The 13,771-nt window shown below is 41.7% G+C and overlaps 1 protein-coding gene across 3 annotated transcripts in view; it reads right to left on the bottom strand.

Annotated features, from left to right (window-relative positions):
• TEX2 (testis expressed 2) overlaps positions 1–13,771 on the bottom strand; it is a 153,027-nt gene that overhangs the window by 47,833 nt on the left and 91,423 nt on the right. For all 3 annotated transcript variants that reach the window (XM_019516759.1, XM_019516751.1, XM_019516744.1), the window contains exons 3-5: positions 6,605–6,805; positions 5,374–5,710; positions 1,068–1,315 (exon numbers count right to left, since the gene is read on the bottom strand). In XM_019516759.1, the coding sequence (XP_019372304.1) occupies positions 1,068–1,315; positions 5,374–5,710; positions 6,605–6,805 (786 nt within the window). The remainder of the gene's footprint in view (positions 1–1,067; positions 1,316–5,373; positions 5,711–6,604; positions 6,806–13,771) is intronic.

Here is a 13,771-nt window from a genome sequence, read left to right as displayed (position 1 = left end):
TGCATTCACCTTCAAGTATGAGCAATTGCCATGTGGTACCATCCTTCTGAATAGGAAGGAAAAGCTATTCTTGCACAAAACTAGGGTTCAGTCTATCCCAGTTATGACCTGCCCCTTTTTCTTCTTTGACTCCTTCACCGTCCCCGCTTTCAGGAAAACATCTTGATCCTGCAATACTTAGGAAGCAGTCTAGGCTCTCTGCCGTAAGTAGTCAATGACTGATTTCCCTCCTCTCCATGATTCTCTTTCTTCTAAATGAACTTGTTCTATTACTGGATTTATTAAATGATTACCTTAAAGAAAGGCATCTTATAAAAACTTATGCATGGGCAATTTTCACACCCAAATTCCAGGAAGATGCTAGCAACCTGCCTGGAGAAATTTTTCAAAACCTTTTGACAGGATGATATGGCCATTCTATACATTACCTACTATTTCTAGTTTAAAACAAATCTCTGGTGATACCATGTCTTAGTACAAAACATAACATTAGTTGCATATTTAAACTTTCAGGAGGTCAAAAGTAGCTACCATCTACCATATTTTTCCACTCATTAATTTTTAGAAAAAGCTATCCTAAGATGGTTGTAAGATGCTTATTAATACAGAGGTATGAGTTTTGTTCAGTTTTTAAAGGCAATTAACAGATCTAGCAGCAAATATGATGAAACTTCTTATTCTGAAATATTGAGAGACTGTGTTCTAAACAGCTGTAAGAAAGTTTCTTTGTATTAAAAGTCTAGATTTGTTTACAAAACGACCCAGTTTCCATAGCACATAAGAGCTAATAGAACTTTAGCAATCCCAGATGGAGCCTGAAGGACTGGAAGCTGCAAGAGAGACCCTTATAAGAAAACAAATATGATGATTTGGGTTACTGAGGAACAGTCATGGATCACCCACAGTGCCATTTTTACAAAGTCAGCTTTATTCTGTTCTGAAAACTAAGCTTCAAAGCTGACACGTTTATATTGTATGTAGGGAAATGCATTAAAAACCCACAAAACAAACAATAGTCTGAAAATGCAAGCGAACCTTAAAAACACCTCTCAGAGAAAAAGTGTTACCTTCTTCACAGCAGTAGGGCTGCTGTCTGCACTGGGGACTGGACTAACAGAAGGACTTCTGCTTTCCTGTGGAACACACTTCGCCATGTACATACTGTAGTCCAAAAGCATTTTTTGTCGCACACTGCCTGCCAGGTCCTTTTGCTTAGGCAGAGACACAATTTCTTCCGCACTTCCTTTGCTACTGCTGCGGCTGTGTGTGAGCATCCCAGACTGACTATTGCTTCTACTGTGCGCTGGCAAGAACCCTAAACCAAAAGGAGCAACAGTTATTACAAAGCACCCACAACAGAATGCCTGATAATTGGTAAGCTGTGAAGTAGCAAGCAGGAGCCACAGCTATCATTTTTGTGACACTTGGTTATTTAACAAGAAGGATAAATAGCTGTACATCTATAATTTGTTTCAGAAAAAGGTGAAGCACCTTCCCCCATTCCCTTGTATTCGTATTTCTATTTAGATTACTTTAAACTCAAAATGCATTAAGCATTTAGAATGATGAAATGTTCATCAGCACCACACGTAACTGACGACTAATTCCCGAGTTACTTAATCCACATGTAAACAAGTTTATGGTCATCTGCCAGAAAAATGCCAAGAAAAATCTTGGTATTTTAAAATAGAAGGATTGGAGGGGGGGCACAACAGAAAGAGAGAGAGGAAATACAAACTAACATTCAAGTATAGTGAAATTACTTACAAAAAACAAGCTTAGATTTTCAGTTATCTTGCCGGGGAATGCCAAATGGAAATACAGACTTAAGGGACCACCAACAAAAATCTGTATCTTGAAGTTTAAAGTTTAAAACTTGTAATTTAAGAATAAGGGTTATATAAATTAAAAATTCTGATTGGAATTAAAATCCTCAGGAAAAGTGTGTAATGATACTACCTTTGAATCTACAGTTTAAGCAGCAACAATCCAGACATATTAACTGTGTATTTTAAAAAAGTTTTAATAGAAAAAAGATGGGTGGGAAAAGGATCAGATTCAAAAACATCAGGAAACTTATGATTGTCAAAGAATGCTTTAATTAACTACTTCAAAACACTGGATCTCAGCTTTAGAGTATCCATTAAAAAGCCCTCCAATCACATACCACATTTCTCAGTAGTTGGGAATGAGAAATTTTATACGAGAACATTCACTGCATTTAACTAAAATATCTTACTGTAAATTTAGACCACAGAAAATCTCGGTATTTTAAAATAGAAGGATTGGGGGGAGAGGGGCAGCGAAACAAACTAACATTCAAGCACACTAAAGTTACTTACAAAAACAAAAACAAAACTCATTCAGGAGCACAGAACTGAACCCTGCCAGTAAAAATGTTCACATCTTCACAGTTTCCTTGGCTGGCCAGAGAAATCCAGAGCAGCCTAAGGGCAAAAAGGGGGGGCATATAAGCAGTGGAAACAGGGAGAGATTACTAGAGAGGAGTATACCTCCTCAGTTCGCAGTTGTAGGGAGGCAGTTAGAAAGGCCAAAGCTACCATGGAGCTGAGGATGGCATCCCAAGTTAAGGATAGCAACATTTTTTTTCTCAGATATATAGGGAGTAAAAGGAAGGTCCAGGGTGGAACAGGACCACTACTGAATGGGCAAAAGCAATTGGTGACAGACAGGGGGGACAAGGCTGAACTCCTCAATGAGTTCTTTGCCTCAGTGTTCCTAAACAAGGGGCAAGACAAGTCTCACAATGGGATTGTAGAGAGGCACCAGCTAGGCGCTAAACTACCAAGCCTTGACCCGGAGACGTTGCAGAGTCACTTGGAAGGACTGGATGTGTTTAAGTCGGCTGGCCCAGATGAGCTCCATCCAAGGGTACTGAAGGCACTGGCTGATGTCATTGCAGTCACTGGCAAGAATATCTGGCCACTCGTGGCACACGGGCCAGGTTCCAGAGGACTGGAATAGGGTCAATGTGGTCCCTATTTTCAAGAAGAGGATCCAGGCAATTATAGGCCAGTCAGTCTTGCCTCCATCCTTGGCAAAGTCTTTGAAAAGATTAAGGCTCATATATGCGAGAGCCCAGCAGGAAAAATTATGCCAAGGGGAAACCAACACAGGTTCGCAGCAGGTAGAGCATCCCTGACTAATCTAGTCTATTTTTATGACCAGGTTACAAAACACCCAGACACAGGAGTAGGGGTTGACATCGTTTACTTAGACTTCAGGAAGACCTTCGATACCGTATCCCAACCCATACCGGTGAACAAGTTAAGAAAGAGGCTGTGAGTTGGTTGATTACGCAGTTGGGTGGGTGGCAAATTGGCTAGAGGACCATACACAGAGTGGTGGTGGATGGGTCGGTATTGACCTGGAAGGGCATGGGCAGTGGGGTCCTGCAGGGCTCGGTCCTTGGACTGATACTCTTCAATGTCTTCATCAGTGACTTGGACAGAGTACACTTCACTCTCTTGTCCAAGTTTGCGGATGATACAAAACTACGGGGAGAAGTGAACACACCAAAGGGCAGGGAACAACTTACAGGCAGACCTGGACAGGTTGGAGAAATGGGCAGAAAACAACAGAATGCAATTTAACAAGGAGAAATGCAAAGTGCTGCACCTAGGGAGGAAAAATGTCCAGCACACCTACTGCCTAGGAAATGACCTGCTCAGTAGCACGGAAGCAGACAGGGATCTCGAAGTCTTAGTGGACTCCAAGATGAACATAAGTCGTCGGTGTGATGAAGTCATCAGAAAAGCTAACTGCACTTTATCATGCATCAGCAGATGCATGACGAACAGAACCAAGGAGGTGATGCTTCCCCTCTGTCGGACGCTGGTCAGACCACAGTTGGAATACTGCATCCAGTTTTGGGTGCCACACTTCAAGAGGGATGTGGATAACCTGGAGAGAGAGTCCAGAGAAGGGCCACTCGTATGGTTAAGGGCTTGCAAGCCAAGCCCTACGAGGAGAAACTAGGGCACCTGGACCTCTTCAGCTTCCACAAGAGAAGGTTGAGAGGCAACCTTGTGGCTGCCCATAAATTCATCATGGGGGCACAGAAGGGAATTGCTGAGGCTCTACTCACCAAGGCGCCCCTGGGAGTCACAAGAAATAATGGCCATAAGCTAGCAGAGAACAGGTTTAGACTGGACATTAGGAGGAACTTCTTCACAGTTAGGGTGTCCAAAATCTGGAATGGGCTCCCAAGGGAGGTGGTGCTCTCCCCTACCCTGAGTGTCTTCAAGAAGAGGTTGGATGGGCATCTGGCTGGGGTCATCTGAACCCAGCACTCTTTCCTGCCTATGCAGGGGGTCGGACTTGATGATCTATTGAGGTCCCTTCTGACCCTAACATCTATGAAACTACAACAAGAGGCAAAGATAAAGAAAATTATTAAACCTATTTTTTCAAGTAACAAAGCAGATCAGTTTTAATACATACATACTCACTACAAAAATCTTATGGAATAGCTAATTTTGCATGATTATGTTTGGATTTGCTTTCCAAGAGCTAATACTTTAGCTGGCTCTTTACAAATTGAGAGTAGAAAAATGGTTTTAAGGACACATTTTTATAACTGGTATAACTGCATTCTAAACACTTTAAATAAAAAATAAATACAGTTACTTATAGAAGTCTAGCTAATTGCCCATGAAGAATGATGGATTTCAGGGAGTGTTTACATGAACCCCCCTCGCACCCCACTCACCCTTTGGGGTTGGTCATGTAAAGGCTCCCTCCATCATTCCTGCCGCCACCTCCTCCTCCAGTGTGGGGACTCCCCCCACCCACCTCCACCTCAGGGCGAGGGCCAGGCACCTCCACCTCAGGGCCAGGCCTCCCAGTGAGGAGGAGGGGTCACCACTGTGACCCCTCCTCCCCTCCCTGCTTCCCTCCCTTCTTTCCCAGCTGCCACCATGACCACCCTCCTTCTCCTCCCCCAGCCCTGTGCCCACACATCCTCCCTCCCTCCTCACTGCCTCCCCCTTCATGCCAGCTGTTATCAGGGCCCCCTTCTGACTCCCTTCCCTCCCTGCCACCCGGCCCCAACAACAGCCGCTACCCCATTTCTCACCTCCTCCTGCCAGCTCTTCTGGGGGGTCATTGGGGATAGGCGGCCAGGGAAGGCCACCACCGTGACTCGCCCTTTCGCTCTCAGGCAGGGAGGCATGGGAAAGCCCTGCTGCTTGCGTAGCCAGGGCGTGTTCGCTGCCGCCACAAACTTCCCCGGCTCAAACTCGGGCCCGCACAGCCAGTCGCCGCCACCTGCCCTCTCAGTGGCACATGTGCAATTGGTTAAAAACATTGCGGACAGACAAACAAAGCCCATATATATATATGAATCATTACCTGGCTTGTTTCCACATAAAGTGAATGGCTTCTTTGTGTCCAACTTTAACTTGGAAGCCAGAAGGAATCTCCTAAACCATTCCTCCTTTTCCCTACCCGTCCTTCCAAAGAGATAAAGCACTTGATCCTTCTGTAGAGTGGACTTTGCTCCATCCTGAGGTTTCTTGGATTCTTCACTGCTTAAGTCTATTTTTTCTGCAGATGACTTTTCTTCCAAGCTCTCTTTATCAGTCTGGGCTTTAGCCATAAAGTCATCTTGTCTAGCAAGTTCAATGCAAATAGGGTACTTTTTATTCCAAATTCGCTTTCGTGCCAGACTCTTGGGAACCAGATAGATCTGTAGGCCAAGTTAGAAGGTTAGATTAATTCACGTAGACATTCTCTAGATGCATCTTATTCATTCTAATTCATGATCCTTTGCATTATGCAAAGGAAATAACATGATGGAGGTCTAGTTCATAAGCCTACTCTCGTGATACACTTGAGTCAATGGAACTGCAATGATAGTAGGAGGTTGCACACTCAACCCATTGCAAAGTCATCAGGCTCAAGTCTGATAAGTCCTCTGACAAATAAGGGGAGGTACAGCGATGAGCCTTGTTCAAAAGGTTTTGCTGGGGCAGTTCTTAGGATTGTGAGAACCTAAACAAGTTAGAGAGTCTTAGCTTTCATTTTTACACTGAGAGGCAATGCTATGTAGGGAAGACCTCACCCCAGCCTCTACCCCACTACAAAGAACTGCCCGCAAGGAAGTGGCTCCAACAGAAAGAGGAAGATGACGCAGCAGAACTGCCCCTGCTTTCCACCCTCCCGGTCTTCTTCTGCACCACTCGCCATGGTCTGTGAATCCTCCTGCTTTTGGATCAAAGGAAAGACTGTGCCAATCTGAAGCAAGCGATTGGTTGCACACCTCAAAAACTGCCATGTAATGTTCCTGTGTATACAGAGAATGATGCACAGAACTCCCACACTGCACAGTTTACAGGAATTTCTGCTTTGTGTAGGACTAAAAACCTGCCTATTTATATAACACTCAAGCCCATTCTTCTTGAGGTATTTAGATGTTCCTACAGTGGGCAGGACATGAGAAAAGAAAACAAAACAAAATTGATATACATAATAGCATATTAATAATGTAAAATACTGCAAGTCTATTTCACTGCAAAGACTTCTTTATGGGAAACAGCAGTATAATCTAATGGGAAATAGCAGTAAAATTTAAGAAACTCACCTTGCTGTCTGTAAGCTCATAAATTTTCTGGCTGATGTAGGAGACATCAGCCTTAGGCTCATTGTAAATAGCCCTTCTGGAAATATTTTTATTGGGTTTTGAAAGTCTTAAGGTGCTTCCTTCTAGTCGCACATAAACAGAGTGAGTCAATGTAGCATGATAAGTTTCTGGATCATAATTATAAATTTCATTCATCCATCCCTAGAGAAGAAAAATACTTGCAAATTATTTAAATTATTGGCAACTTGACACAATACAAAAACTAGACATTCAAGAGTCATCAAAACCATTTGTAGCAAGGCAGAGATTTTCCCCAATTCAAGTCACATAAAATGAATGCAAAGGCACAAGGGGTCTACTACAAAGAACTGTCCTCAAGGAAGTCTCCAGAGATGGGGACACCAGCTGGAAGTCAAGAGACCAGGACTGTACTCCTACCTCTAGCACTGGCCTTCTTTGCAAGTTTGGGCTAGTTATTACTGCATGTACCAATTTTTTTTTTTTAAATCAGTGCAATGGGATAACTATTTTAATTGCTTTTATAAAAATGCAGCAAGATCTGTGGATGCCAAGCTCTACTTAAATCAATATTTCCTCCTTAGCCTGTTGAACATGGTCTTAATGACTCCTATTTGTGGCTCAAAAGCCTGCTCTTGCAACATGCCAAACATCCTCATAGCTAAAAGAAGTCAGAGACAAGTGGATAAGGGATGCTGTGCCCTGAAGAAAACTACACAATAAAAACCTTGCAAAAGATAAGGGTGGACAGCAAATAAAAGAAGTAGGAGAACCACATACACACAGATCTTGCACAAGCCACCATATCAAAGAAGTCTAACATGTTACTGCAACACGCTACGCTATTCCATTAAAAACAATTTCCCTACCCAAAACCTGCAAAATACCCCTCTGCTTCAGTGGCAGCTACTGCCAGAGTCTCTCAGAACAAACATCCCATATGTTCATGAGGACTTCTAGTTATTACAGCATTAGCGATACCTATCCTCTGTTCATTTCATGACTTTCATTAAAACCTATGAACACAATACTGGGAAAGTTAAAGCTTTACCTGTTCGACAGCAATTCTAAGTCACTCAGCTTTGACATTTCAATTAAAAATCCACTACCACACCGTTTTAGAGTTAACCAGCACCAGAACTGGCTTCCTGGAGAAATTTTATAGTTAGGTTTTGCCTACATGGAACATGTCCAACTGTTGTTTAAACACAAGTGCATTAAAGAAGACAGTCTGGTTTATAGCACACACAGCAGGCTTGCTGTTTGTATTAGGCACAAATGCCTATTTCCTTTCTGGAAGTTATTAAGCCAAGAAATTTGAGCAAAAAATTTAGTTTTCAGTTGAATTTCATCCAGAGATTCCAGCTGGACTTATCAAAGCACAAAGACACCATGTGACGTGCCAGAGTCAGAGCAAGTTATTTACTCTATGCAAACACAAGTTATGCGTGCAGTCCACAGACATCTAGAGAAGCTTCCATTTGCTCCCCATGAAGTTCCCCCATGAACTGCTTCTATATCACTTGGTGAAATCAAGAGGCATATATATGGTCATGCCTCTGGAAGTGGGTCTCACCTTCATCCCTTTCAACCACATCAGAGCCAAGGCCAGATCTGTCTTCAGGCAGCCTCAGACACTTCAAAAGAAATAGAAGCTTGCATGTACATACACTCATTTTCTTTCTTTGAAGATTCCCATACCAGTTTTGCCTCAGGTCAGTCACCTGTTACAGCTTCTGTAATAACTGGGGAAGTGTAGAATCTTTCCCTTACCTTGGTAACTCCACAGTGGAGACAGATTACAAATAGCAACTTCATCACCCCAATTCTCAGCCTGCCTCTAGTACTCAAGCAGCTGAATTGCCCAAATGATTTGCGAAGGCTGAAAGATAACAAGAGCTCTGGATGGCATTAACAAGGTCATCATTGACCACAGGTGAGATAGAACCAACCGGAGTGTTTCAAAGGCAACGCTTACACCAGTGGAGAGTACATAGCATCAAGATGATGCTTGGCTCACACTCCCATTTCTTTGTTCTGGCTGTCAAAGTCAAATACGCTCTGCCCATCTCCTCCTGACAAGCTAAGACAAGGAGTGAGAATCCACAGATGACAGTTTTCAAGAATGGGTCTTAGCAATTAAGAAAAGTGCAAACAAGCACCTTTAAACAGAGAAGTCAACTGTATAAACATTGCTGTTTTATCTAGGTATTTACACTGAATCACCTTAGTAGCTGAACATCTCCATGATTGATATTATTGTGAAAGCCCTATCACCATCTGTAAAATAGGCAACTGGGGAAAGGGGTAGACTAAAGTTAAAGCTATTTAACCAAGGCCAAGGTCATACAGCGAGTCTGTGGCAGAGCAAGGAAATGAACCCCCATCTAAAGTCGCAGTTCAGTATCCCAGGTACTCGACCTCCCATCCTGTCCATTCTCTCCACTATCACGATGCCAGTATCAATCAGCGTTCTTCTGTGATGGAGTAGTGAGTCTGCATCATTAGACAGTATTTTTGTTGCTAACACCACAGTGGAAGATTGCTTAACATTACATCATTACCAGTAGGAAAGGGACACCATTGAAGATTGTCACATTTTCCCCACAGTAACAGAAACGTCTTTCAACTAGAAGACAGACAAAAAAGGAGAACTGAGACAGGAGAGATGCGCCTTGGTTTCCACTGTTTACATATTCCTCCCTCTGTCCCTTGGCTTGGCAGGAAATGGAATGAGAAGAGCCCTACACTGCTTTACTGAGCTTTGCCATGTGCTAAGGCTTTACATTTAAAATAACTGGATTAGCTCTGTAATCAGCCAGTCAAACAGAAATGCTTCTAAAAATTCTTGTACTGCTTATTCTTTTATTCTCTAGATTCAATACAAGAGGGGGCTCATTTTAATATATACTATTTTTCCTGGAGCAAACATCAATTTACAGGAATTACAGGAATGAGGCCATTATTTTCAAAAATGACTTTTCACTGCCTAACCCCAAACTGGGGCAATCAAGCGACACCTAGTTACTGCACAAAACTCAAACACTAACAAATAACTTGCAGTTTAGTTCAAAGAACAAAGCTAAGAACTCCAGATCTTATTACTCCAATATCTGGGATATAATCTAAAACATGATGCTGGTAGAACACAGCACATTCTGTACTTCTAAACAAGCAAAATTTCTTTTTACACTCAATTTTTAACTTCCTTGCTGTGAAATGTCTTGAAAGTGGTTCACCAGTAGGTGAAAAACCTGTATGGTTTGAAACCAGAAGAGAAATGTCTGTTAAATGTTCTGGGAGTCTGCCCCTATATAGATGATTTCCCAACATAAATCAGGGTTCCTCTTACTACCCCAAGTGGATCTGCTCTGCGAGATGCCCACTTTACAAATGTAAAATTTTGTGAAAAGCCCTGTTACTTCCCCCCTCTATTTCTCACCTTAAAAAAAAAAAATCTCTCCAAAATTCTTGTTGCTGCAAAACACTCACTAGGAATCCAGTGCAAGCTTTCAATTCTGGGCAACTATTTTGCCATGTGACAAAACACAAAATTATTAGGCAGCACTTAAAATACAGCAACTTTGAAGTCACAATCCACTAGTGACATACATGTTATTCCACAATACTGGAACAATGGGTTTCTTTACTTAGAGGGAGAGGCGGGAGTAGGGACTGTTTGTTTTTTTTGTACTCCTGAAGCAATTAAAAAAATAAATAAATAAGAAATTTGGTAATTCAGGGAGGACAATGGCCACAGTCATATGCTATTTTGCAGCTGTTTTCCATTTACACTGATCCTGTGATCTCCATCTGCAAAAGGTCAGCAGTTCCCTTTAATTCCCAGCTGGAATTGGGAGAAAGTGTTTAGTTATCAGAAGAACTAGACTGAAACGGTCTTGTTAACCATTGGGTGAAACTGTTTAGGAAAGGTCAGCCATATTATTCATACAAGTAGACGTACCAATTTATCAGCTAGATGCTATTAGACAGTAAAAGAATAATTTTCTGGTTTGACTGGAGGATTCCCTCCTCCATGTTGCCAGTATTAACTCTCCTTTGAAATCAAACAACCTAAAGAGCAGAGGCAAAAAACTCTAGCATTTTGACAGAATTCAATATTTTCTAGTGATGAGGGAATGCATATAAACTAAAAATGTTTGAGTTTCAACCCAACCAAACCCAGTGGGATTAGTAATATGATCAAGAGTTGCTGAGCAGACCCTTTAGGAACAGACATTAGTAAGGTTTTTTCAGTACAATATAAACCTCATAAATCCAGATATAAAAAAAAATACGGAATTCTCAAAAATCTGGCACTTTTAAAAAATACACCAGATCGGGGAAGTAGCAGCAGCCGTTCCCAGAGCAGTGGAGGAGGAAGCTCGCACACGGTGGCTGCCACCACCATCCACCACCCTACGCCTCCACTTCCAGACTGGCCCACTCCCCCCCAACCCCAGCTCCGCAACCATCTGCCACTCTGGTTTAAAAAAATCCAGAATTTTCAAATTTCTGGTAGGTGCTCAGTCCCAAGCATGCCAGACTTATGAAGTTACACTGTATAATAATTTTGGGTCACAGGCACACTACAACTTAATATGACAAACTGACAATGGTTCCAGTAGAGTCAATCTACTCAAAATATCAAGTTTACTGCACAAAGATATCACCGAGCTCAGTAATGAAAGCTAGCCAAGGCTCCATGACAAGCCAAACTTCAGAACATCACTTCTTTAAAGAAGTCACTTAGCAGTCTTTCCAAAGAGACTGATTAGCATCCATTAGCATTGAATTAACCTAATTTTAAAGGTATCCAACTGCCTTCAAGTACTCACAGGCGTTATAACAGGCTACTTCCACCCTTTTGCAAAAAATTCACTTCAAGAATATTGTTTGATTGAAGTGGAGAAATACTTTGCTGTGTAAATGGTAATGTTCAAGTGATGTCATGGCTGTGATAGCCCAGGAAATGCGAGAGCCAAGGATTTCTGTGGGCGATACCTTTTAGTGGACCAACATCAAGGTTCATATGGGACTTAGGCAAGCTTTCAAATGCAATGCATTCTTCCTGAGGTCTGAGGTGCTAGGACCCTGCCACTGCTCATCTCTCCAGCTGCAGACAGCATTAGTCCCCATGGTGGCATGGGGAAAGCAGTCACAGATGGCACTCCCTCCCCCTCCAATTGCCAAATGCTGTCATCAAAGCCTCATGTCCCTGGGCTGGATCCAACCCATGGGCCATAGGTTGCCAGTGACCTATATAAAAAACACAAACGCTGCAGAATAAGATTTATAGTCTAAACTGCCAAAAAATTAGAAGAGGCTTAGTGAGTGTGCATTTACATTCAAGGGATGTAATGAAACTGTTGGATACAATCTGACTGCCAAAACCTAAGTGAACCACAAGAACAGACTGTTGCCAGATGAATACCAGACATATCAGGCCTAGCTCACCCCTGGTATAATTAATTCTACCAACCTGAATGGAATTAAACTAAGAAATTGGTCTTTTCTTCCAGACTCAGCTTATTATTTTGAAGGCATATGACCAACTCAGTTATTAATGACAGGCTGGGGAGGGGGGAGCTATAGTGTGGCATTCTAAGATTAAAAAAAAGAGAAGACAATTCTGTGCCAAGGGACAGTCTTTGGCAGTTCTGCTCCTCACGCTGAATCCAGTTTGGAGATGAAACTATTAGAAAAAAGTCTGCTATTTCTTCAGTAAGGTAAGCATGTCTGATACCTTTGAATACAGCAATCTCCTAAAAGTGTAGGACAAAATGCTTTGGGATCAGTCCTGCATTTTACTATACATTTGTACAGTGTCTAGAAAAATAAGGCCCTCAGTTCCAATCAGAGCCTCTGGCCACTACTTTAAAAATACAAAACAAATATAAAGAAAGATTATATTGTAATCACTCTTGCTCTTCTCTTGTGCAAAAGCCACACCTTATTGTGCTTGCTTTTGAAGCAAAGTTCAACTTCCTTTTCTTGTCTACACACTTATCTGATATCTAGAAACCAACTAATCTTGGACAGAAGATGCTATCTAACTGTAAGAGGCTTTCAACATGCTAAATTTAACATTGAACACCTGTGAGAAGTGCTATTTTAATTATACCAAAATGGCTACAGAAACAGCATATGATTTCTTCAAGGACAAAGGAAAATCGCAGCAGGGTCAAAAACAGAGTCCAGATGTGCCAATATCTGATTTTGCACCTTAACACCAAAGAACACCCATTCTTCTGCCCCTACCCCTGTGCTGATTAAGTTTTCTGAAGTTTATAAAAGAGCAACGGTACTTCCAGGGAAAATGCACAAAAAACAAACACAAAACAAACTTGTAGTCCTCAAAAATAAATAAATAAATAAATAAAGAAGTTTTTGAAGTCTTTCCTTAGCTGAGAATATTTTACTTCTCCCACGTGGTTTCTGTATGATATTTATCTTCCAATAAAAATACCGGGTTTTGAGGTGTGACGGGATTATTTTGGGTTTATTGTTTTTCTTCTTTTTTTAAATAAAAACAACCTGACAAACAAATGCTAGTCCACCCACATAACAGATTGGTCAAATTTTATTCATATTAAAACAGCCACATGTATGCTTGCCAAGACAATCCAGTAATACCATTCTTTAGGAAGAATTCTCTGTTTCAGCTCTTCATTGGGTTTTAAAAGATCTCAAGGGACATAAAACACAGACAAGGATCAGAACTGTGCTCTGATTGACAACTGCTCCTAGATTTGTCCTATATATAGTTATGATTTTACACCATCAGATCCAATAATTAATTGTTCATGAAGCCAAGGATTTATCATCTTAAATTAAGTGATGAGGCAGAAAACCTTCTATAAAACACAGAACAGCAACTTCATTTTGAGTTACATCTCTCAAACAACTGAACTTTCAATTAAATACAAGATTTCATAGACATTAGGGGCTGGAAGGGACCTCATGAGATCATTGGGTCCAGCCCCCCACCGTAGGTGAGAAGTCAGCTGGGATCAAGTGACCCCAGCAAGAGAGAAGCATGACTCCACTGAGACTCAAACCCAGAACCTTTGAATTCCTTCATTCTCGATAAAAGTCTAATGCGCTATCCATTGTGCCACAGAGCCACCTACTAGCTAGAACTGCCTG

Source organism: Gavialis gangeticus, unplaced genomic scaffold, assembly GCF_001723915.1.
Source record: "Gavialis gangeticus isolate Ggan-Ray unplaced genomic scaffold, GavGan_comp1, whole genome shotgun sequence".
Lineage (NCBI taxonomy): Eukaryota > Metazoa > Chordata > Crocodylia > Gavialidae > Gavialis > Gavialis gangeticus.
The sequence above is the reverse complement of the archived record's forward strand: the minus strand, read 5'-3'. Positions and strand labels throughout refer to the sequence as shown.